This window comes from Lagenorhynchus albirostris, chromosome 12 (genome assembly GCF_949774975.1).
Source record: "Lagenorhynchus albirostris chromosome 12, mLagAlb1.1, whole genome shotgun sequence".
Classification (NCBI taxonomy): domain Eukaryota; kingdom Metazoa; phylum Chordata; class Mammalia; order Artiodactyla; family Delphinidae; genus Lagenorhynchus; species Lagenorhynchus albirostris.
The window spans coordinates 28,556,372-28,578,787 of record NC_083106.1 but is presented as its reverse complement, the minus strand read 5'-3'; the positions used below and the strand labels follow the sequence as shown (position 1 = coordinate 28,578,787).

At 40.9% G+C, this 22,416-nt stretch overlaps 1 protein-coding gene across 1 annotated transcript in view; it reads right to left on the bottom strand.

The window, feature by feature from the left end:
* SGK1 (serum/glucocorticoid regulated kinase 1) overlaps positions 1–22,416 on the bottom strand; it is a 111,523-nt gene that overhangs the window by 54,471 nt on the left and 34,636 nt on the right. The window contains exon 2 of the mRNA XM_060167272.1: positions 10,959–11,174. Coding sequence (XP_060023255.1) covers positions 10,959–11,174 — 216 coding nt within the window. The remainder of the gene's footprint in view (positions 1–10,958; positions 11,175–22,416) is intronic.

The following is a 22,416-nucleotide window of genomic DNA, read 5'->3' as shown; positions in this document are numbered from 1 at the left end:
CTGCCTTTGTGCTAATATCAGATTACTTGTTTTAAAAATAAGCCAGTGCTGCTGATTCCACAATACTAAGCCAAGAAGAGAATTGTAATGGTCATTTCTCTCTTTTCTTCTTCTTTTGGTACGGACCAAGTTAATGCATTTAGCATTTTCTAATCTACAAAGATCTATAACCCCTGCTCCCTTTCTTAACTAGGGAGCCACCTGTCTGCTACTTATCTAACCCAGCCAGAGGTGTTGAATTCTCAAATTTTTCCCTCAAGTAGAAATCTAGATGAATCTCTTGAAAGGTCATTTTAAAATCAACTCAAAAGGAAAACCACCTATCAGCACAAGAGAGAAAAGTGAATTGAGGATAGAATTGTGTATTTATAGTTATCAAGGCTGATAGACATTGGAAAAGTACACTAAAATTATGGATAGCAAGCTGTAAAGTTTGGCTTGACTTCAAAGGGATTTTTAATATGCCCTTATGCCAATGTCTGCTACTCAAGGTCGATAAGAAAAGTTTAATCTTCTTATGGAACAGAGCTGAGTCACATAATATCAGTGTACTTCTACTGGTTGTGATGATTCTCTGAAGAGATGATGTCACCAAATTGAGCTTTGCTAGAATCTTGCCTAGAAATAGATTGATTTATTTACGGGCTCACAAAGACAAGTGAAAATAGAATGGCTTATTTATCATGAACACCACAGACAAATGTGTGTCTTGGCACATTTAGGTGTTTATCAAAGTCTCTCTGTGCAAGCAGAATGAACCAGAAGCAATTTACTTTATGTGAATAGGGAATATCAAGGTGATATTAATCATTTTTATTTCCTTTGTCTTTAGAACGTTTATAAGAAGAGTCTTTTCAAGTCTGCAAAAGTTAAGTTTAGAGTTAAGTTTTAAGAAATTATCATTGTCTTTCTCAAAATTCTTCACATTTTTGTTTAACTTGTTCTTTATAGTTTACACTATAGGGATGCTTCTTGATAGATTCAATTCTATTATTTCAAAAAACAATCCAAGAAAAAAATATAATTGTAAACTTTGAGAAAAAAAGAGAAATAATGACCAAAAATATCAAATGGATACAATTAAACTTGCTTTATCACTTAAATTCAGTTCTTGCTTGTAGATTTTTAGTAGTTTGTAAAAAGCCTTCTTATAAAATTTTTAAAGTCTCAAAACTACTAAGAAGCGGTATTATTATAGTGGAAAATAGCCGTATGGTTTCTGGGAAGGACTATACTAAAAGGAATAAGTTTAATTAGAAGCAGGATAGATTTGGTTACATACAACAAGAGCCAACGAAATATGCTCCAACCCAAGCGTAAGTGTAACCACTGGCTAGAGATTTCTAGAGAGGACAGAGAGTAACTTTCCTGGAATATTTTATGTCCTAAATAACCTGGATGGATTCCCTTATCCCTTTCCAGACTTATCTCCTGGGAAGGAGGCATACTGGTGGGATGGACCTCATAGGAGAGCTTAGGTAATCAAAATGAAGTGAGCTCTGGATGAAAGCAGAAACTTGTTTTATTCCAAAGTCTGACTCTCACATGTAAGTCCTGTGACTTAAGTCATGTCTTTAAATACAGCAGAAGTGTATGCCAGGTTGTGGAGCAAGCGAGCCTTTGGTCAGTGCCTGGTGGTGAGGGGCTGAGCGGGACACTGTGCTACCTCCTCCTGTGCCCTGACCCTGGAAGAATGCCCCTCCAGAGTCCTGGCCCTCGTCTCTGGAAGAGAAGGGCAGCACCAAGTGGGTGGAGATGGCTTCCTGGCTCTACAAGCCCTGGAAACATGGACTGGAAACACAGATGTACTCCTGGAAGAGGAGGAACCGGCGTCCTGGGTATCAAGCTGTCTGGCCAGACACAAAACGTGCATGTGGCACAGACAGAAAGCCATAATCACCCAGGACCTAGCATTCTTTCATGTGCAACCCTTCTGTTGGCACTAGGGCTTTGCTCTGTACCTTTTTGGGTGGAGGAGTGTGTGCTTATTTTAGCTTTAAATGTAGATATCCTCTCTCTAGTAGTGCAAAAAGCAGACCTGGTTCATTTCTGTGGCTATAATAACCAAGACATAGAGTGGGAAAAAAATCTGCCCCAGACAGACTTGAAAGAAGTTGAAGGAGAATGTCAACTACATAGAAATAATTCATTTAAATTGACAAAATTAAATGCAAAATTCTGACAAATAAAGAGGCAAGGATAGAACAAAACAATTCTCATGAAGACTTACAAGTAATGACTTGAAAAATAGAAAAATTTCTTAAATTTTCTGGTAATCAAAGAAATGCATATCACATCACTGAAGTGTCATTTCATTAAATGAACAAAAATTAAAACATACCACTACCTTCAAGGGATAAAGGGCTAGTGGAGTAAGTTTATTCACATAGTGCTGGTACCATTTTTATTTATTTGATTCTTTCTAAATTGGTCTTGAAAGTATTTTGACAAAAATAATTATTTTTAAACTCTACTCCATTACTGGGGATTCATACTAAGGTTCAATTTATTCTAAGGTTATTCAAATTGAGAGGGAAAAAATCATTTGCAGCCTTATGAAAAAGAGAAAAAAATTAAGAAAATGAAAGGACTAATGGTAGGTCTATGGTTACATTAAACGACATCAATTTGATGCAATGTTAACCATAATAAATATGAAATTTGTTACAACATATGAATGTTTCCAATAAACGTTAAGTGGAAAAAAGGCAGCTTCACTATCATATATACACTATGACAACAATCATGGACAAACTAGGTACACAGGGGGGAAACTGAGAGAGAACACAAAAAAATAAAAACAGTTGGCATATAAAGAAAATGGAATTATTTTTAAACATCTCGATAATGCTGTTATGATAATTCTTACATAAATTTTGAAAATCATGGGGAAAAGTCAAAAAGGAGATAGATTTATAGTAAAAGACATATGAAATCTAAAAATGGAAATTTCAGCTAACTAGTAGCTCTTAGCAAGAGCTACAGGATAACAAGGTAATCTTTCCTCTGGTTCTTAGCCAAAGAGAAATGCTTGAGTTGTAAGTCACTTAGGACACTTCAAATTATTGTAGAACAAAGGAAAAAACATTGAAAACCTCCAAGAGGAACCAATAGAGTTTCCTCTATTTTCTTACCCCTACCTTTTTTTTTTTTTTTTATGTTGCCTTTCTAGGAATAAATATTCCAAGTTTTTTGGGGAAAGAAACTAATTTTTTTCCAATTCTGCCTTAGTCTTAGAATAATAATATTCAGATAAATATTGGCAATAGTGAGTATTGGGGTTTTCATTCTCCTAAGAGGGCAACTAAGTCATTTTTTAAAATTTTATTTATTTTTGGCTGTGTTTTGGGTCCTTCTTGCTGTGTGTGGGCTTTCTCTAGTTGTGGCGAGGGGGAGCTACTCTTCCTTTTGGTGTGCGCGCTTCTCACTGGGTGGCTTCTCTTGATGCAGAGCACGGGCTCTAGGCACGTGGGCTTCAGTAGTTGTGGTGCACGGGCTTAGTTGCTCTGAGGCATGTGGGATCTTCCCGGGAACCTGTGTCCCCTGCATTGGCAGGTGGGTTCTTACCCACTGTGCCACCAGGGAAGTCCCCAATTAAATCATTTTTAATGTTTCCCAAGACATATCACTTTCCAGGTAGTATTCTTTATTGTTGCTGTTATTATTAGGAAAGTTTGGAAATGTGATGAATGTTTTGCTTAAGATTGATTTACTTGCTTTAAAGTCTTTTCAGTTTGTATTACCCTTAAGTGTATTTGCCAACTAATAATATTTCAAGTGCTGTTTATGGGTTTTTTTCTTTAGGAGTTTCCACACATGCTCTGTCATTTGATCCCCATCATCTCATCAGCTGGGTAAGGTAGGCAGCGCTGTTTTATTCTTCAGGGTTTGCAGGTCAGCCTCTGGAGATCACGTAGCATGTGGATGTTCACGTGACCCACCAGTGGTAGAGCTGGACTTCGAACCCAGGTTTTCTGGCTCTGGACAGAATTTCATCCACTCTGTCACATCCTAAGTATAGGGTATTTTCTTTTCCCTGCCTTAGTGGTCTCATGTTTTGTTTCATGTGATAAATGCCTTCTCAAAGATGAAATAGCTTAAAATTTGGTGCAGAACAAGGACTATTGTGGATGATAAGTTTAGAAATCACCCGACATCCCCCAGAGACCATGATATGTCATACTAAGAGCAGAAAACTGGGGGAGAAGGCAATTGGAAAGACTATTATTTTATTCCCTATAAGCCTTCATAAAAATCCATTTTTACTATGTAAATTGAAAGAAACCAGAAGTCTATAAAGCCATCTGGTTGATTCAAGTCTTTTATAGCCTTTTCTTAAGAAAGATCAGAAAACCTCAAGATGATGTGAAGGTAAATCAGGATGGAGACTGTCCCTCAGCTCACCATTTTACTACCAAGCTTCCTGGCCTTCAAAGGAACAGCTCAACAGTTTTCAGAAGAAATATAAAGGTAACGGTGCACCTCCTTGAGCCATGATAGCCTAACAGATGGAGGGATGGCATCCCAGATGCTGAACAAGCCACATGGGGCAGATGCTCTCCCAGAACTGTGTCAAGTAAGCTTAATTAAAAGTGCCTTCTATTATTGTCTGTGGTGATTTGCTGAGGAAGAAGAGGCAGTGACCTTATACTTAATCATGTCAAAGGCTCAACAGTAATTCTTGGGTTAGTAATGTGGTTAATAATTTCTTCAAGTTGGCAGCTCTATCCAGGGGACTGACTTCACCAGGCCTTAAAATCCGCGTGCAGTGCCCTGGCTTCATTTGTTGGCAGCCGACTAAGCACCTTTCGAGCTGTCTTCAATTGAAACACAGACAGAGGAGTCTGAGGAAATCCTCACTCAGCCAAATTTAACCCGTATGAGAGGGCAAAGTTAATGAGAATCAGTCATGAGCCTTCGGCATGCAGCGCCTCTGAAATGTTAAGTGATTTATAACCAGCATGGGCTGCAGAGTTTTCTTAGTCTCCCCTTTTCATGTTAAAAAAAAAAAAAATTGCATCAACAAAATTTCCATTTCAACTAATAAAGGCAAAGAGAAAAACAAAGAACACATTAATTTTTAAGATGTAGGCAAGGTCCAGGAAGGATATAGGAGAATGAACATGTTAGATTTAAAAACTGGGGGGAACTGAGAGAATGAATGGATGTGCATACCAACAAACACCACACAGGGCAGGGTAAAATGATTGACAGACAGAAGGATTAGCAAGGCACGTTGGGAGCACAAACATTGTGTGTTTCCATTTTCCTCCAGGTGCCTTTCTTTGTAGTGTAGTGATGGGAAAGTCTCATGGTGCAAAACCATCTTTGTGATGGTGCCTGACTTTTAACCAATGAGGTTGAGTTATAACTTCCTTTCTACAAGTGAGTTTCCTGGTGGGCATAATATTTTCCCCAAACTCACGGGTAATACATTAATATAGTCTTGAGAGGTTCAACCAATATAGACAAAGCTAAAGTCCTTCTTGATTACTCTCTCACACCTCATCATCTCTCCATTTGAATCACACGAAAGTTGTAATCACTATTTCAGTTTGATGTATATACTTCCAGATCTTTTTGTTTGCATTTACACAGACACACACATATACTCATAGATACACACGCACATAGACACACAGACATGAAAAGAGAAATACCGAATTAAAAAAAAAATAAATGTGATGATGCTATATATATATTCATCTTCGATTTGCTTTTCTAACTGAATATCACTGTACCTGTCCCCATTGTCAGCATAAGCAAGTACATATCTAAAGTAGAGGTAGATGAGAATTTTTAATAAAGGAAAATTGCCAAAAAAATCCTTCCACCAGTAGTGTTTTGGCCTATACTTTTACCATGACATTATCAATCTTTTCAACCATTGACAATCTGATGGATTAAAAACAAATGAATTTCATTGTTTCAGTTTGCATTTCCCTGGTGGTGTGGTAGACACTTAAAATAGTATTTAGTTTTCTCTTTTTATTTCCTCTGTAAGCCCAGAGTTATAGGAAGAATGTATGTGAATTCCAGGTGGATGGATTGACTGAGGATGGTGGTTGGCTCTCATATTGTTTTTAATTTCTAATTTTATCAAATTGTAATTAGCTAGTATGACCTGTGTGATTCCTGTTTTTTGGAATTTGATGAGATATGCTTCATGATCTAATTCTTGGTCAGTTTTTGTAACTGTTCCATGTGTGCTTAAAATAAAGTATATTCTTCTTTATATACAAATCTCAGCATAAATCAGATTTGGTTAATTGTTTTATTAAAATCTTCTAATGGGACTTCCCTGGTGGTGCAGTGGTTAAGAATCTGCCTGCCAATGCAAGGGACACAGGTTTGAGCCCTGGCCCGGGAAGATCCCACATTCCGTGGAGCAACTAAGCCCGTACAGCACAACTACTGAGCCTGAGCTCTAGAGCCCGCAAGCCACAACTACCGAGCCCATGTGCCACAACTACTGAAGCCTGTACACCTAGAGCCTGTGCTCCACAACAAGAGGAGCCACGACAATGAGAAGCCTGCGCACCACAACGAAGAGTAGTGCCCGCTCACCACAACTAGAGAAAGCCCACACGCAGCAACAAAGACCCAACATAGCCCAAAGTAAATAAATAAATAAATAGATTAATTTTAAAAAATAAATAAAATAAAATCCTCTATCCTCACACATTGTCAGTCTTCTTGAACTGGCAATTCCTGGGAGAAGTATGACAAAAATGTTCTTCTGTGACATGAATTTTCAATTTTTCTTTGTATTTCTATTATTTGTTGCTTTAACTATTTCCGTGTTATGTTGCTAAGCTCATAAAGGTTGGTGAACGTTTTACCTTCTTAGCAGCTATCTTTCATCAATGTGAAATATTCCTCTTTGTTCCTTTCCAATTTTTTGTCTTACCTTGTATTTTTTCTGACATTTATATTCTTAACACTGCTTTCCTTTTATTAAGCCTTGCCTGGAACATCTTTATTTTCCAACTTACTGGATTCTTTTGAATAGATAAGCTTGCAGTGTCCCCATCTGTTAGATCTGTCTTTGATGTGATCATTTTGGACTGTAGTTTTCTCATCAACTTCATAATCCTACCTGCCTTCTGTTTTTCAGAGAGTCTTAATTATTCCTTATGCATACAATGGCATACCTTGTTTTCTAGCACTACTATAAATTAGAATGCGTGTGTGTTTTCTATTATTTAAAGCAAGAAGAAGAGATGACGTTAAATGTTCTGGCTGCCATCTTGATCCAGTCCTATGCTTTCCCTCACACCAGATTTCCTTCCTCACTGCCACTCCAAAACATTCCTTTCCTGTCCTTCCAGCTAGGTCTATCTGGATATTGGAGGTGCTGTGAGAGATATGCTTCAAAACAGAGTTTGAATATGTTTAATCAACATGCACCCATCGAAAAACTAACATGGTTTTCCACCTCTTTAGGAACTAAAAGTTGACTTCAACTTGAGTTCCACTGGCATGCATTATTCAGTAACAGCTTACACAGCTCTATGTTATCCTCTTCCCATCTCATTCCCAGAAAGGTCTGTTTAATAAACAGTCCATTTTTAGACAGCACTACTAATAACATCACAATATTACTATTCTTCTGGATGATTTATTAGCAATACGTATATCCCAGTTTCTTCCATAGGAGAAACATGTTTAAAAGCTACTAACTAGACAATTGGCAAGGCATGGCACAAACTAACTGCACTATAACTCTTAGCAAATTTTTGGCCATTAAAAGTAGCATTTATTTATTTTTATTTATTTATTTTTTGCGGTACGCGGGCCTCTCACTGTTGTGGCCTCTCCCATTGCGGAGCACAGGCTCCGGACGCGCAGGCTCAGCGGCCATGGCTCACGGGTCCAGAGCCGCTCCGCCGCATGTGGGATCTTCCCGGACCGGGGCACGAACCCGCGTCCCCTGCATTAGCAGGCGGACTCTCAACCACTGCGCCACCAGGGAAGCCCAAAAGTAGCATTTAGACTGTACTATTTTTAAAGTCAGGAAAAAAAAATTAAAAAACCTCACAATTATTCATAAAGGACTTGTGCTTTGTTTCCTTTCTTATTTTATTTGAAACATTCTCACCTCATTTTCTATGCTTTATCTTTATACATCAAATAGAGAGTTTTTTCTCATTTATAGGTCATCAAATTCCAACCACAGGATTTCAGACTAAAAAGGGCTTTAGAGTTAACTAGATTAGGCCCATCACATGATGTTGAAGAGCTTTTGTGACATGCTCAAATTCGTATATCGACCTTGGGACAGAGCTGGCGCTAGAATGTGGGTTACCTGACTCTAGAACACTACACATAAATTTACATTTATAAAAGATTTTAAAAGTCCATCTCATCTGCAAAGTACCAAGAAACTCCTAGGAGGAAACTCGACGGCATGAATAATCTCAGTTTTCATAGGAGGGAACATTGAGCAGGAAGGATGAATTAATGACTTGCTTAAAATAATCCACATCAGGAGTTGTCAAGGGGCCAACTTGAGGTCTTCGCCACGAGGCCTGGTCTCCATCTAACAGCCTCTCCATCTACTTAGCACACAACTGCACTTCCTAAAAGGACAGAGGTGCCTTCTCAAGGAACTATTTCATGGTTTAATCCCTAAAGGATACAAAGTATAGATTCATTTTTAGTTTTTGGCCGTGCCACGCAGCATGCGGGATCTTACTTCCCCAACCAGGGATTGAAACCATGCTCCCTGCAGTGGAAGCGTGGAATCTTAACTACTAGACCACCAGAGAAGTTTCTAGATTCATTTTTAAATTGTTAAAATATAAGTGTCTTTTTGGTTTGTGGTGATCTTAAAAAAACCCAGCTAAGTCAGAACCAGGTAATCCATTGTAAATTGGAGACTGATTCACCTATAATCCTAGATAAAGTAAAAGGATGAATCACAATGTTGCTTTAAATTCCTTCCAGCTCTTTGTTTATTGTTTCCTCTTGAGTGGAATTCCATTTATTCATTAATCTAGCTCTGTTCCCAACAGCTTGGCATATAGTAGGCCCTCCAGTAAATATTTAGGACTAGGCATTTGCGCTCTGTATAGGATTTGCAGAGCCCTCTCTCTGCCTCTGCGTCATGAATAGTTCTTTAGACTCTAAGGAGCTGGCAAATTCTTTTAGACTCTTAAGAGTCCAAGAGTATGCAAACTATGGCTGGTGGACCAGCCACGTGTTTTTATAAATATAAGTTTTATTTAAACACAGTCAGGCCCATTCATTTGTATGTTATCTGTGGCTGCTTTCCCTACAAGGGCAGAGCTCAATCAAAGTGACCGAGACCGTATGGCCTGCAAAGCCTAAAATATTTGCTATTTGGCCTTTTACAGAAAAAGTTTTCCAATCCTTGCATTTAAAATCTATTTATTACCTTTTATGACTAACATGGGGTTGAGCCAGTGTCTAGCTAAACAACAAATGCCCTATGACAAATGTTCCTAGATCAGCAAACTGCTAACCTAGTCATGGAAGTCTAGTTCAGTTACAGGCTTAGCTAATATGAACGTCAGCAAACATAAGTAATGATGATTTATATTTGCGTGACACTTTATAGATTATGAAATATTTCATGTATATCTCACTTGATATTTCCAATAACCCTAGAACGTAGGCAGCAGGTATTACTTTTTCATGAGGTAACAGTTTCTGAGACATTGCATATCTCAGGGTTAAAAGGAATTCAGATTCAAGTGTTTTTATCTTTTAGCAGCTAAAATGATTACTTTATCTCTGGAAAATGCTGATTTCAAAAAAAAAAGAAGGAGAAGTTATTAACATTTATCATCTTATGATGCACTGATTTGAAATAATATATTAGAAGATCACTTGCAATTAATAGTACTTTGTAATAACATGTCCTGTCTTCTTACTGTTGTATTTTTATGTCAATAAATTGGTAATAAAAATAATATAAACATGTAATCTGACGGTTTAAAAAGTCAAACTAAATAAGCCTAATTGAGTTATAAGTTAAAAATACAACCTTAAATTTTTGAAATGTTAGAACCTACAAGATAAGTCAGTTATCTGGTTTCCTTGAATTAGCAAAATTAAAAAACAAACAAACACACAAATCCCCAAAACTCTTGGAGTAACAGAGAAAAATGTCAGGAAAAATATAAGTATATATGGGAAAACAGTGAAAGATTGACATAGTTCTCTCTTGTGGGTCAAATCAAGTTGAGATAAATATTTCAGTGGTGTTTACAAACTTTAGATGACAGTTATGATATCTTTCTTACATCATACAAGAATTGATTTCTGTGTGATCAAACAACTTAGGAGGAATTTCTAGTTGACCAAAACATTGCTGCCTTGGAACAGCATAAAAAATTAGGACAATAGAGTGTATGATTCTAACTGCATGGCATCTGGAAAAGGCAAAACTATGGAGACAGTAAGATATATGTGGTTGCCAGGGTTTGGGGGAAGAGTGGGATGAATAGGTGAAACACCGAGGGTTTTTAGGACAGTGAAACTATTCTGTATGATATTATAAAGATGGATACATGTCATTATACATTTGTCCAAACCCATAGAATATACAACACCAAGAGTGAACCCTGATGTAAACTATGAACTTTGGGCGCGGATGTGTCAATGTAGGCTCATCAGTTGGAAGGAATGTTCCACTCTGGTGGGGACATTGATAGTGGGAGAGACTATGCATATCTAGGGGTAGGGAATGTATAGGAATTTCTATATTTTCTTCTCAATTTTGCTGTAATCTGAAAATTGCTCTAAAAAGTAAAGTCTATTTAAAAAATACTTAGTGCAATGGACTAACAAAGGCCACAATTCTACGTCCTCCTCAGAAGCTTTATAAATGTGCATTAAAAAAATAAATTTTGGGGGCGTACCATGGCATGGATACAAGAAAAACAAAGGCCTAGAATCCTTTCAGAAGAATGGATCCAGAGCAAACTTACTTCGCACGCGGATTGAGTTTCCCATGAGCTTGACTCCTTCTCCTGAGGGAGAACCCCTCTTTGGAAAGCTTGGTCTCCCAGGCACGTCTGACACAACGAAGGCTCGAAGTCTGGCTCCCCTGGTGGCATGTACACCACTGAAGGGCCCGTGTACTTCAGACTGGGACTCTGATGCTTGTCCACACTGACCACCGGACTCTTGATCCATCTTCGTACCTGCAGTGTGCAAAAGAAAAGAAAAAATGCGTTTTACCTCCTTTGATGTCTAATGAGACCTTGATGGGAAAGTGGGTGGGATGGACAGTCAGGAAAGGAGTCTCACAACTTCCCTACCTATCAAACCTTAACATAACCTGAATTGGTCAGTGCTGGCCACTCATTTTCCAGCACCTTGTGTTTTTTGGTTGGTCATTTCATTTCACTGAGTCTGTCTCCCCATCTGTAAGACTGGGGTAGTCATATTTCTGCCCAGGTTGTTATGCAGATTTTAAAATATTTTTAAAAGTCCAAGTGTTTTGCCTGGCACATAATATTGAGTAGACAGTAATTTTTTTTTTTTTTTTTTTTTTTTGTGGTACGCGGGCCTCTCACTGTTGTGGCCTCTCCCGTTGCGGAGCACAGGCTCCGGACGCACAGGCTCAGCGGCCATGGCTCACGGGCCCAGCCGCTCCGCGGCGTGCGGGATCCTCCCGGACCGGGGCACGAACTCTTGTCCCCTGCATCAGCAGGCGGACTCTCAACCACTGCGCCACCAGGGAAGCCCAGTGGTGCTTATTTTACTTCACTCTTATCTTTGTTGCTGCATGCACGCTTTCTCTAGTTGCGGCGAGTGGGGGCTACTCTTCCTTGCGGTGTGAGGGCTTCTCACTGCAGTGGCTACTCTTGTTGTGGAGCACGGGCTCTAGGCGTGAGGGCTTCAGTAGTTGTGGCGCACGGGCTTTGTTGCTCCGTGGCATGTGGGATCTTCCCGGACCAGGGCTAGAACCCGTGTCCCCTGCATTGGCAGGTGGATTCTTACCCACTGCGCCACCAGGGAAAGCCTCATTTATAGATCTTAACACACTTGGCTGTCATCCTCTATCAAGGTAATAAATATGTTCTGCATAACGATTTCTTTCACACAGCAATAGCTCCTCAGAGCAGACACCCTGAGAAGACAGAGTGGCTTTTGGAATTCCTCATCCTTTCATGCCACTGAGTGGTGCTTATTTTACTTTACTCTTACTATTACGATTATGCTGACAGAATGATAGTTCACAAATGTCTAAGGTGAATTGTAACCAATTCACCTTAGAAAAAGAAGTAAAAGAAGTTGCTCCTGGCTAAGAAATTATCTCACTTTGTTTTTTTTTTTCCTTAAAGTTTTAAAACTCACCACTTGTCTTGCTTGCATGTAGAATTCTTGTAAGGTAGAGAAAAAATGTAAAGGTATTCTAACATTAAAAGGATAACATTTATATAGCACTTTCAGTGTGAAAGGCACTGTTCTAAGTGTTTAACATGCAACGTTTTTTTTTTTTGTTTAATCCTCAGAACAGTCTTACATGATAGGCACTATTACTAATCCCATTTTGCAGATGAGAAGACAGAGGCAGAGAGAAATGAATCAAGTTTCCTCAAGGCGCAATACTGGTGTCAGGCACTTTGAATCCACTGTCTACTCCTTTACAAGCATGCAGTTTTAGCAAGTGTTGGAGTGATTTATGACTTGTCATCAAATGCTTGAAATTCATCCTAATTTAATATGTCTTTTCCATGCTCTTTGAAACTCCTGAGGATTCTTTTTATAGTTAACCAATTGGTGAAATTAGTGTATATTGAAAGGATGAAAAAATAAAATCACAGTACTGAATTTTAGTTAGTAATGCTGACAATTAGATTTTTTAAAAATATACTGAGAATAAACTAAAATTGCAATAGCATAAGAATGTTTAAGCAATTTGATGGAATATTATGCCATCACTAAAAATAAATATTGTGAAGACTCTGTGGCAACATGGAAAATGTTTAGAATGTAATTATACGAAAAAAAGCCAAATACAGAATTGCTCAATCACTATAATTGCAAATGTAAAAATATATGTACTATCTATAGACAAAGCAAGAAAGTAACAGGCAAAATAGAAACTTGCATTTCTTGTTAGGATCATGGATGTCTTAGTTCTCCCTCTTTTTACAGTGTCCTGTGCTTTATTTTTTTTAAAGAATAATTTCTTTTAAAGTTTATAAGAATCTTAAGCAATTAAAACCATCATATTTCTTTCTTTGGTTACATACGTGTCTTTTACTTGCTTTGTGTATAGGTACTCTTTTCAATGTCATTTAAAATAATCTTTTTACGTTTACTATTCTGATGTTAACATTTGGGAGGGTTCCATCAGTATTTCTTGTACGCTGGGGCCCCATAAGCAAGTTAGTAGCTGCATTCAAAGTGTTTGGGGCTTCCTGGTGGCGCAGTGGTTGAGAATCTGCCTGCCAATGCAGGCGACACGGGTTCGAGCCATGGTACGGGAGAATCCCTTATCCCACATGCCGCGGAGCAGCTAAACCCGTGCGCCACAACTACTGAGCCTGTGCTCTAGAGCCCGCCAGTCACAACTACTGAGCCTGCGCGCCACGACTACTGAAGCCCTTGTGCCTGGAGCCGGCGCTCCGCAGCAAGAGAAGCCCGCGCACCGCAATGAAAAGAAGCCCCCGCTCGCCACAGCTAGAGAAAGCCCGCGCGCAGCAACAAAGACCCAACTGAACCAAAAATAAATAAATAAATTTAAATAAAAGAATCACATGAGGAATTGTCATTTTATTTGATATCAGCTAAGAATTCCCAAAATAGTTCAGATGACTTTGAGCATAGGCTGTCAAACAATGCATAGATGCTTTTACAGAATTTGAGAGTTGAAAGAGACCCAAAGATGTTAGTAATTTGCCCAAAGTCACAATGTAAATTATTATGTGGGAAAAACTACACCTCTTAGTTTAAGCAAATCAGTCAACTAGTTTCTACTAGGGTATAAGCTGGCAAACTCAGTGTCTTCAGAGGCTGGCAAGAACAGGAAATGTGTAAAGCCCTATGACCAGGGTATAAAAATAGGGAGTGGTAGAGACTGCGGCAAACTAGGAGTGCATGCTTGCCAAGTGTTTTTACATTTAAACGAAAAAATGAACAAACAAACACATAAAACCCCCAAGCAAACAATGCTGGCCAAATAAAACCCTAGTCAAACATACCCTACACCTTCAAGAGTCACTGCTTGACCCTTGAAGTTATTCTAGCAAGTAGAATAAGTATGACGTAGAATTCTATGAAGTAGAAATAAAATGATTTGCTATCTTCTAACTTAAAAAAAATCCAATGCTTTCAACATTTTAACTTTCATTCACGTATTCATCACTTATTATCGAAGACCAGCTACGTGTCAGGCATAATCTAGGCATTGAGAATTCAGTTCATAAGTCAGATCCCCCAAAACCTGCCCTCGTGGAGCTCGACTTATGACTCAAGGAGTAAATTATTTATTTATTTAAATAAAGACTAAAGGGGGAAGTAAAGCAGAGGTGAGTGATCAGTCTCAGTGGAGGGTTCAGTTTTAATTTTATGAGATTTCGGGAGAAAGATTCAAGCTGAAGATATGCGTTGAAGACTTGAAACAAATAGCCATGTTCTACTGAAGTCTTCCAGGGGAAAAAACCCAGTGACTTGCCAAGATCTACTTGTGAAGTATGTGTCATACTTCTGGGGATTTGGTTATTAGAATCTATTATATTTCACATAAACTTACTGAATAACATGACTTACTCAAGTCTCCTAAGAGTGAGTGTTTTGTGTTTTGTGTCTTCACACCTCCCACTGGAGGGCAGGGAGTGGGTGGCGTGACATTTCATTAGAAAGGTCCCTGATTCCAAATAACCTTCAACGAATTAACCCATTCTGATCCTTACAGACATGGGACTAGGATTCTCCCTCTCTTTCCACAGAAAAGGTCGTGAGGGAAATTTAGAAATATTCCATTTCTCCAGAAGCATCAGGGAGAAAGGAGAAAGGTGTTATAAAAATAGATATAGTGATACGTTTTGTGAAAGGACCGTGGCTGGCATTCATCACCTGCGTTGTCTTGAACTGCTGTATCTCCTCTGGCTAAGTCCTCTTACTGGCTTCAGTCTGTCCCTTCCCCTCCTACTGCTTTGCACATTTCACTGCTTTGGAGCCTTCCAAGTGGTTTTTATTGGCCTGATTCATGACAGCGTTGGCGATGTGTACTTAATCTTGAGAGAGTGGCTGGTCAGGGAGTGAGTACAAGGGCTCTCCCGCTGGCCTTGGACTCCGGCAAGGTGCCCTCCAAAACTGCTGAGTGCAGGACCACTCCCTTGGCCCTGAGGGAATTCAAGCTACAACCGGCCTATTGTGGGAGTTGCTAACAGCGAGTGGCTTTGGGAGCCCCTCAGAGACCTGTCACAATGGCTCTCGGAAAACTGTAGCAGCTGCGTGTGTGAGAAAAATGAATGCCCGGATACAGGCTGTTGCCCTGGCTCCTGGGCCACCTGGGCCTGGTTTTATTCAGAGCCACACACTCTCGTTTGTGGAGAGCATTGTAAACAAACACGGACTGGGGTGAGACATCCTCTTCACTGCGAATAAATCAAAAACTCCCTCACTTGGGCTTTCTAGAAGCCTGTTCTCCAAACCGCATCAGACTTTTAAAGGAAGAATTACCTCTCCAGCCACAGGTCAAAGAGTAAAGCTTTTCTTTTAACCTCACAGCTACTCTTACTGAACAGTGTGTATGCAAAATATTAAGCCAATCTCTTTGCTAAATCAGTCTGCCCTGGTTTTTTTAATTTCTCTATTTGAATAGATTTGAAAAAAATCTCCAAAAGCAATAATCCCGCAGACTAGAAAATCACCAGATGTGATTAAAAAGATTGGCCAGCTTCGAGGGATTTTCCACTAGTGGTTTTCTTTTCCTATTAAATAATAGGAAACATATATTACTCTTAATTTAATATGTTTAAGCAGATAATGATGTCCACTGATACAGAAAAATTATAGAGGGTTCAAGTACTTATCTGTGAATTCACAAGGCAGCACCTGCTGGTCTCATCACTCCTTTTGTTTTCTGGGAATGAAGAGCTGTCTCTTCCTTAAAATCCAAGCGAACTTGATGTTGGACACAACTTTGGCAATTTCCAGAGAGGCGTTTTTTATTATACAAAACTGACTTTGTTTATATGATGCCACCATAACTTTCAATTCAGATATAGTCAAGCAAGTTTTCTAGTAAGATGATCTGAATAATTCAATTGATCATAAAGAGAGACCTCCACACCTATTCCTTTTTCCAGAGGGGTGCCTGCCAGCAGGCTGGTTTTGACATTAATGTAACTCAGGAGAAGGCTCCTGGAAGCAAGTTCCTCTTACCTTGGTGCCCGGGGCTGCTTCATAGCACGGTTCCTAAAATATAACAGTGCTATGATACAAGGTCAGTGATATTAATCTGATTTCTTCACTTTAGCTATTCGTGGTCATCATCTAACTTTCTTTTCTCTGAACATCTGCAGTGCGTATTGCTTAAATAAAACCGTGGGACTTTGATGCTCACCGGCTGTTATGCTATGTCATCTCGCTAACTGGAACATAAGGGTGAGGATAGCATCTTAGGCTTTTTTTTTTAATTCCCCAGAGGCTAGCATTAGACCTTACAAATAGTAGGCAATAAAAATAGGAATTGCTTGATTATTATTATTGTTATTATTTTTTTGTGTGGTATGCGGGCCTCTCACTGCTGTGGCCTCTCCCTTTGCGGAGCATAGGCTCCAGACGCGCAGGCCCAGCGGCCATGGCTCACGGGCCCAGCCGCTCCGCAGCATGTGGGATCTTCCCGGACCGGGGCACGAACCCGCGTCCCCTGCATCAGCAGGCGGACTCGCAACCACTGCGCCACCAGGGAAGCCCTGCTTGATTATTTTTGACAATAACTATATTTATTCATTTATAGATCTTTTTTTTTTTTGGCTGCGTTTGGTCTTTGTTGCTGCATGCAAGCTTTCTCTAGTTGCGGCGAGCGGGGGCTACTCTTCCTTGCGGTGTGAGGGCTTCTCACTGCAGTGGTTTCTCTTGTTGTGGAGCACGGGCTCTAGGCGTGCAGCCTTCAGTAGTTGTGGCACACCGGCTCAGTAGTTGTGGCGCACGGGCTTAGTTGCTCTGCAGCATGTGGGATCTTCCCAGACCAGGGCTCAAACCCATGTCCCCTGCATTGGCAGGCGGATTCTTACCCACTGCGCCACCAGGGAAGCCCTCATTTATAGTTCTTAACACACTTGGCTGTCATCCTCTATCAAGGTAATAAATATGTTCTGCATAACAATTTCTTTCACATAGCAATAGCTCCTCAGAGCAGACACCCTGAGAAGACAGAGTGACTTTTGGAATTCCCCATCCTTTCATGCCACTGCCCTTGGGATTTCCCCGTCCTTTCTTGTCAGCATTGGCCAAGGTAATTACATCCTGTTCGAGATTCTCAGGGTCTAACCCTGTGTTTCCCCAGGGCTCGTCTGGGGGATGGGGTGGTGAGGAGGGCTAGGGGGAAGAGGCAGGAATGAGAGGGTCCACATCTCTTCATCCTTTTCTACACTGCTACCTACACCCTCAGCTGCATCCCCTGTTACAGCTGCCAGCCCTCTGTGTTCTACCAGCAAGAGGCGGTGAGGATTCAACACCAGACCCGGTTCTCGTACTCAGTCCTGTAAATCCCCTTCTTCTTCCTCCTCGTTTAGGTGCCCACCTCACCCCGTCTCCCCCCACAAAGCTTTAAACAGAAAAAGCTCAGAATTCACTGACATAAGTCTTTCTTTGGAAATGGAAGTAGAGTTTTTCTCAGTCCTTTAAGTTCTAGGACTGAGGCTTTTAGCTTGAATTCGTCTTTCCTGGATCTAGAAAATTAAAAAAAAAAAAAAGAAAAAGAAAAAAGAGGAACAGCCCTTGGCAGGATGGGAACGGTGAGGACAACAGGAAAAGTTATGCTTAAAACCAAACATGTTCGATTTAATGGATTGCCTGGCATTCTGGAATCATGTACATTTGGCTTTTTTAGTGTTTAAATGGCCCTTTAAAAAAAAATGAAAGGCTTCTTTTGTGCTGGACACAAAGTAGGTATCAGTAAATATTTGTTGAGTGAATGGATGAATAAAATAATGGTGACAGTAAAAAAAAAAAAAAAAGGAAAAAAGAGGAAGTAGGAGAGAATTCTTTCAGGTAATATCTCTTAGGGGGCAGTATGTACTATTTGCTTTTGGAATTGAAAAATAAGGCTCAGGGAAAATGGCAAGGCTGAGCTGATCCCCGGGAAAGAGCCTGTCTGGCCCGTCCACAGCTAATCCACCCACACACGCTTTGGAAGCTTCCTCTTCTGGCTCCTCCAATAATGCCCTGTTCCAGGAGCTTTAACTTCTTCTCTTTTGGCTACTGTCCCCTGGCATATTCAACACATTGAAATATTTGAACTATCTCTAAAAAGCCAGCAAACTAACTGAACACATAACACCCCCTTTTCACCCACAAATTTCCTGGTTCCAGAAACCCTCTTTCACCACCACCCCAGCCCTTTTCCTTCTTAGCTAAGCTTCATGAAAACATGATCTCCATTTCTTCACCTCACATTTACTCCTCAAATATTATGGATCACCTAATATTTTCTGGGACTAAAGGGAAGAACATGACAAAAAGAGTCTCACTCCATTGAAACGAGTTTTTACTGAGATGTCAATAAACCTCATTTCCAAATCCAATGGACCCCTCTCAGTACTTAACCTGGCTTGCATACTCTGCAGCATTTAAAGGTTTCAACGAAAGTTCAAAAAGTCTCTGCCTGGCATTATGCTGGGTGGTGAAGACACAAAGAAATAAAATTGCTCGAGTGACCTTTGAGTGAGGTTGCTTGCATTTCAGGGGAGAATGACCCACAAGCCTGTGGGTCATCACATCATAGTAAGTGTTAATGTAGCAAATAGTTAAAAGCATAAGCTCTAGAACCACACTGCTTGGCTGCAAAACCTAGCATCGCTGCTTAAGCAACTGACTGAGCCTTCCCAAATCTCAGTTTCTACACTTGTAAAATAGAGATAATGATAATACCAACCTTATCAGGGTTTTATGAGGCCTGAATGAGACAATGCAAGTAAACTCAGCATTTGGCACTGGGTGAACACTTGGTTAATATTTGCTATTATAGTTATGGTTCCAAGCAGGAGAGAGTTTTATACAAAGTGCCATGGCAGAAAAAGTGGGAGGTATTTGGCCCAGTTGGGAGAAATCAGGGAAGGCTTCCTGGAGGAAGTGATGGTTAAATTGAGGCTTAAAGGTTGAGTTAAAGGAAGCCAGGTGAATTGAAATGGGAAAGACACTTCTAGCAGAGAGGACGACAGGAAACAAATTACAGAGGCAAAAATCTGCATGTGATGTATAGAAAATAAGCCCATAGAGGAGAGGCAAGAACTGAAGCTGGATAGAAAAGTTGGGTTGTGGGGTGATGAATGGTCACTGAAGTGTTTAAAGCAGGAGAGTGGGATGGTCAGATGTGTCTTTCAATGCAGTATGATGGATGGATTTAAGTTGATCAAGAACACAAAGTAGCTAGATGAGTCAGGAGTCTTTGATTATAAAATAAATGATAAGGGCCAAAAAAGAATAGCAGCAGTGGAGGTGGCAAGGAGGGATGAATCAGCAAATCTATCTATCCTGCAGCTCTCCAGTCTATATTCATTCGAGAATCACTGTTTTATTGTCTTTTATCTGGATTCTTAAAGCCAAGCCCTACATGGCCTTGACCCTTTAATCCATTCTCACTGAAACCACAGTATCTTTCCAAATGGAAAAGCTGATCTTGTCCCAGCTTTAAACTCCTCAGTGGTTTCCCATCAATGGCGGCAGTGGCTTTCAAATCTGTTAGGTAAGGATGGATGTGCTGTAAGAAAGTCCTGTGCAGGGAGTTCCCTGGTGGTCTAGTGGTTAGGATTCCAGGCTTTCATGGCTGTGGTCAGGGTTAAATCCCTGGCTGGGGAACTGAGGTCCTGCAAGCCACATGGTGCGGCCAGGAAAAAAAAAGTCCTGCACATATACACATTTATACACATTTGTAATAATACAGAGAGAGATAACAGGAAAAATTGTCTACCTCCAACTTTATTCTTTTTTCATGAAATTGCACTGACATTTTCTATTCTAATCTATTCCTTTAAAATGCTTATTACAACCCACTAATTTGATTTCATGACCCACTAATAGCTGACACACAAATTGAAGAACACTCATCTAAATGGTAAAGTCTAGGGGAATTCTCTGGAAGTCCAGTGGTTAGGACTCTGTGCTTCCACTGCAGGGGGCCTGGGTTTGATCCCTGGTCAGGGAACTAAGATACCGCATGCTCCGCGGCATGACCAAAAAAAAAAAAAAAAAAGGTAAAATGGTAAAGTCTAAACTCCTTGGCCTGGGATACCAATTCCCCAAGGATCTGCATTCTCCTTTCCCATTGTGCCCCCAGTGGATCCAGAGCCTCCAGTATATCATCTAATTTTCAGTTGTCTTAAAGACTGGTCTCCTAAGTCTTTTTTTTTTTTTTTGCAGTACGCGGGCCTCTCACTGCTGCGGCCTCTCCCGCTGCGGAGCACAGGCCCCGGACGCGCATGCCCAGCGGCCATGGCGCGGCATGTGGGATCCTCGCGGACCGGGGCACGAACCCACGTCCCCCGCATCGGCAGGCGGACTCTCAACCACTGCGCCACCAGGGAAGCCCCTCCTAAGTCTTTGATTGTGTACAAACTCTTCCCTCTGACCCACCTGTCCATCTGGGAACTCTTACTAAGTGTCACACACTAGGGACAGACTACCGTTGTCTGTCTTCTCACTACTCCTTGACCCATTAAGGTATTTATTTCTTCAAATGGGACCTCACATTCACTCTGATTTACTTGTCTATTTTCCCTATTATAATTTGAGTTTCGCAAGGAGGAAGACATTATTTTCTCTCATTTATTCCTTAAAGGGACATTTACAAAGTTTCTTTTGTGTGTTCCCTCTTCCTAGCCCATCCTCTCCCCACTTCCTGTCTGCCCTGACTTTGAGCTGAAGCTCCCAAGGAAAGAGGCTCACTATTATACCTCCTGAGCGCAGCTCCCAGCATATAGTAAGCGATAAAGAAATATTTGTTGATTGGCTTAAAGCCAGATATTATTCAAGGCACAGGGAATAAAAAATAAGAGGCAATTGTCCTTAAGAATCAACAAGGAAATCAACAGTTGTAAAACAGTGTTAAAGCTAGTTTGAGTTCATCTTTGGGAACAGCTAGGACAGGGCCGTGACGGGGGTGGGTTTTGGATAGAGAGGATAGCGTGATGGGCTTGGCTGGAGCCGCCCTTGGGCGTGAACATGTATAGGGCAAGACAGAAAGCCAAAGAGGGAAGGGTGTCAGCTATCAAAGGGACTTGACCTCCTGAATGATGGAATGCTATCCTTCACTCCCAGGGAGGGAAAACTTAAGTGTTTTAAAATTTCCAGTGATTAGACTTGCCGTACTCTGGATGAATTAGAACACGTCCAGGGGAAAGGCAGCCTAGACTAGAGGAACAAGCACTGGGTAGAGAGGGGGGTCCCGAGAAAGCACATCTTTTTCTTGTTTTTAATTTATTTATTTAATTTACTTATTTTTGGCTGCATTGGGTCTTTCTTGCTGTGCAAGGGCTTTCTCTAGCTGCCGGGAGCGAGACCTACTCTTCGCTGCAGTTCACGGGCTTCTCATTGCGGTGGCTTCTCTCGTTGCGGAGCACCGGCTCTAGGTGCGCAGGCTTCAGTAGTTGTGGAACACAGGCTCAGTAGTTGTGGCTCATGGGCTTAGTTGCTCCAGGGCATGTGGGGTCTTCCCAGACCAGGGCTCAAACCCGTGTCCGCTGCATTGGCAGGCGGATTCTCAACCACTGCACCACCAGGGAAACTCAAGAAAGCACATCTCCTACATGTGTTTCTAAACATAGGGGAGCTTTTTTTTTTTTTTTTGCGGTACGCGGGCCTCTCACTGCTGTGGCCTCTCCCATTGCGGAGCACAGGCTCCGGACGCGCAGGCTCAGCGGCCATGGCTCACGGGCCCAGCTGCTCTGCGGCATGTGGGATCTTCCCGGACCGGGGCACGAACCCGTGTCCCCAGCGTCGGCAGGCGGACTCCCAACCACTGCGCCACCAGGGAAACCCCTAGGGGAGCTTTTTAAAACATGAAGGTAAACCAGATTCTTTAAAAATTTTTTAAATTTTCCTTTCAAGCTCTGTGTGACTGGATGAAGGTCAGGGCAGACTGAATGAAGCATGAAAAGAGTGGGGCCTTGGAGGGGGTCAGGTAGGATGGGCAGACCCAGGAGCGGGCACTGGGAGGGGTTACCCTGAGTATAGTGCAAGTGGAAGCCTAAGCGCCACTTTGCA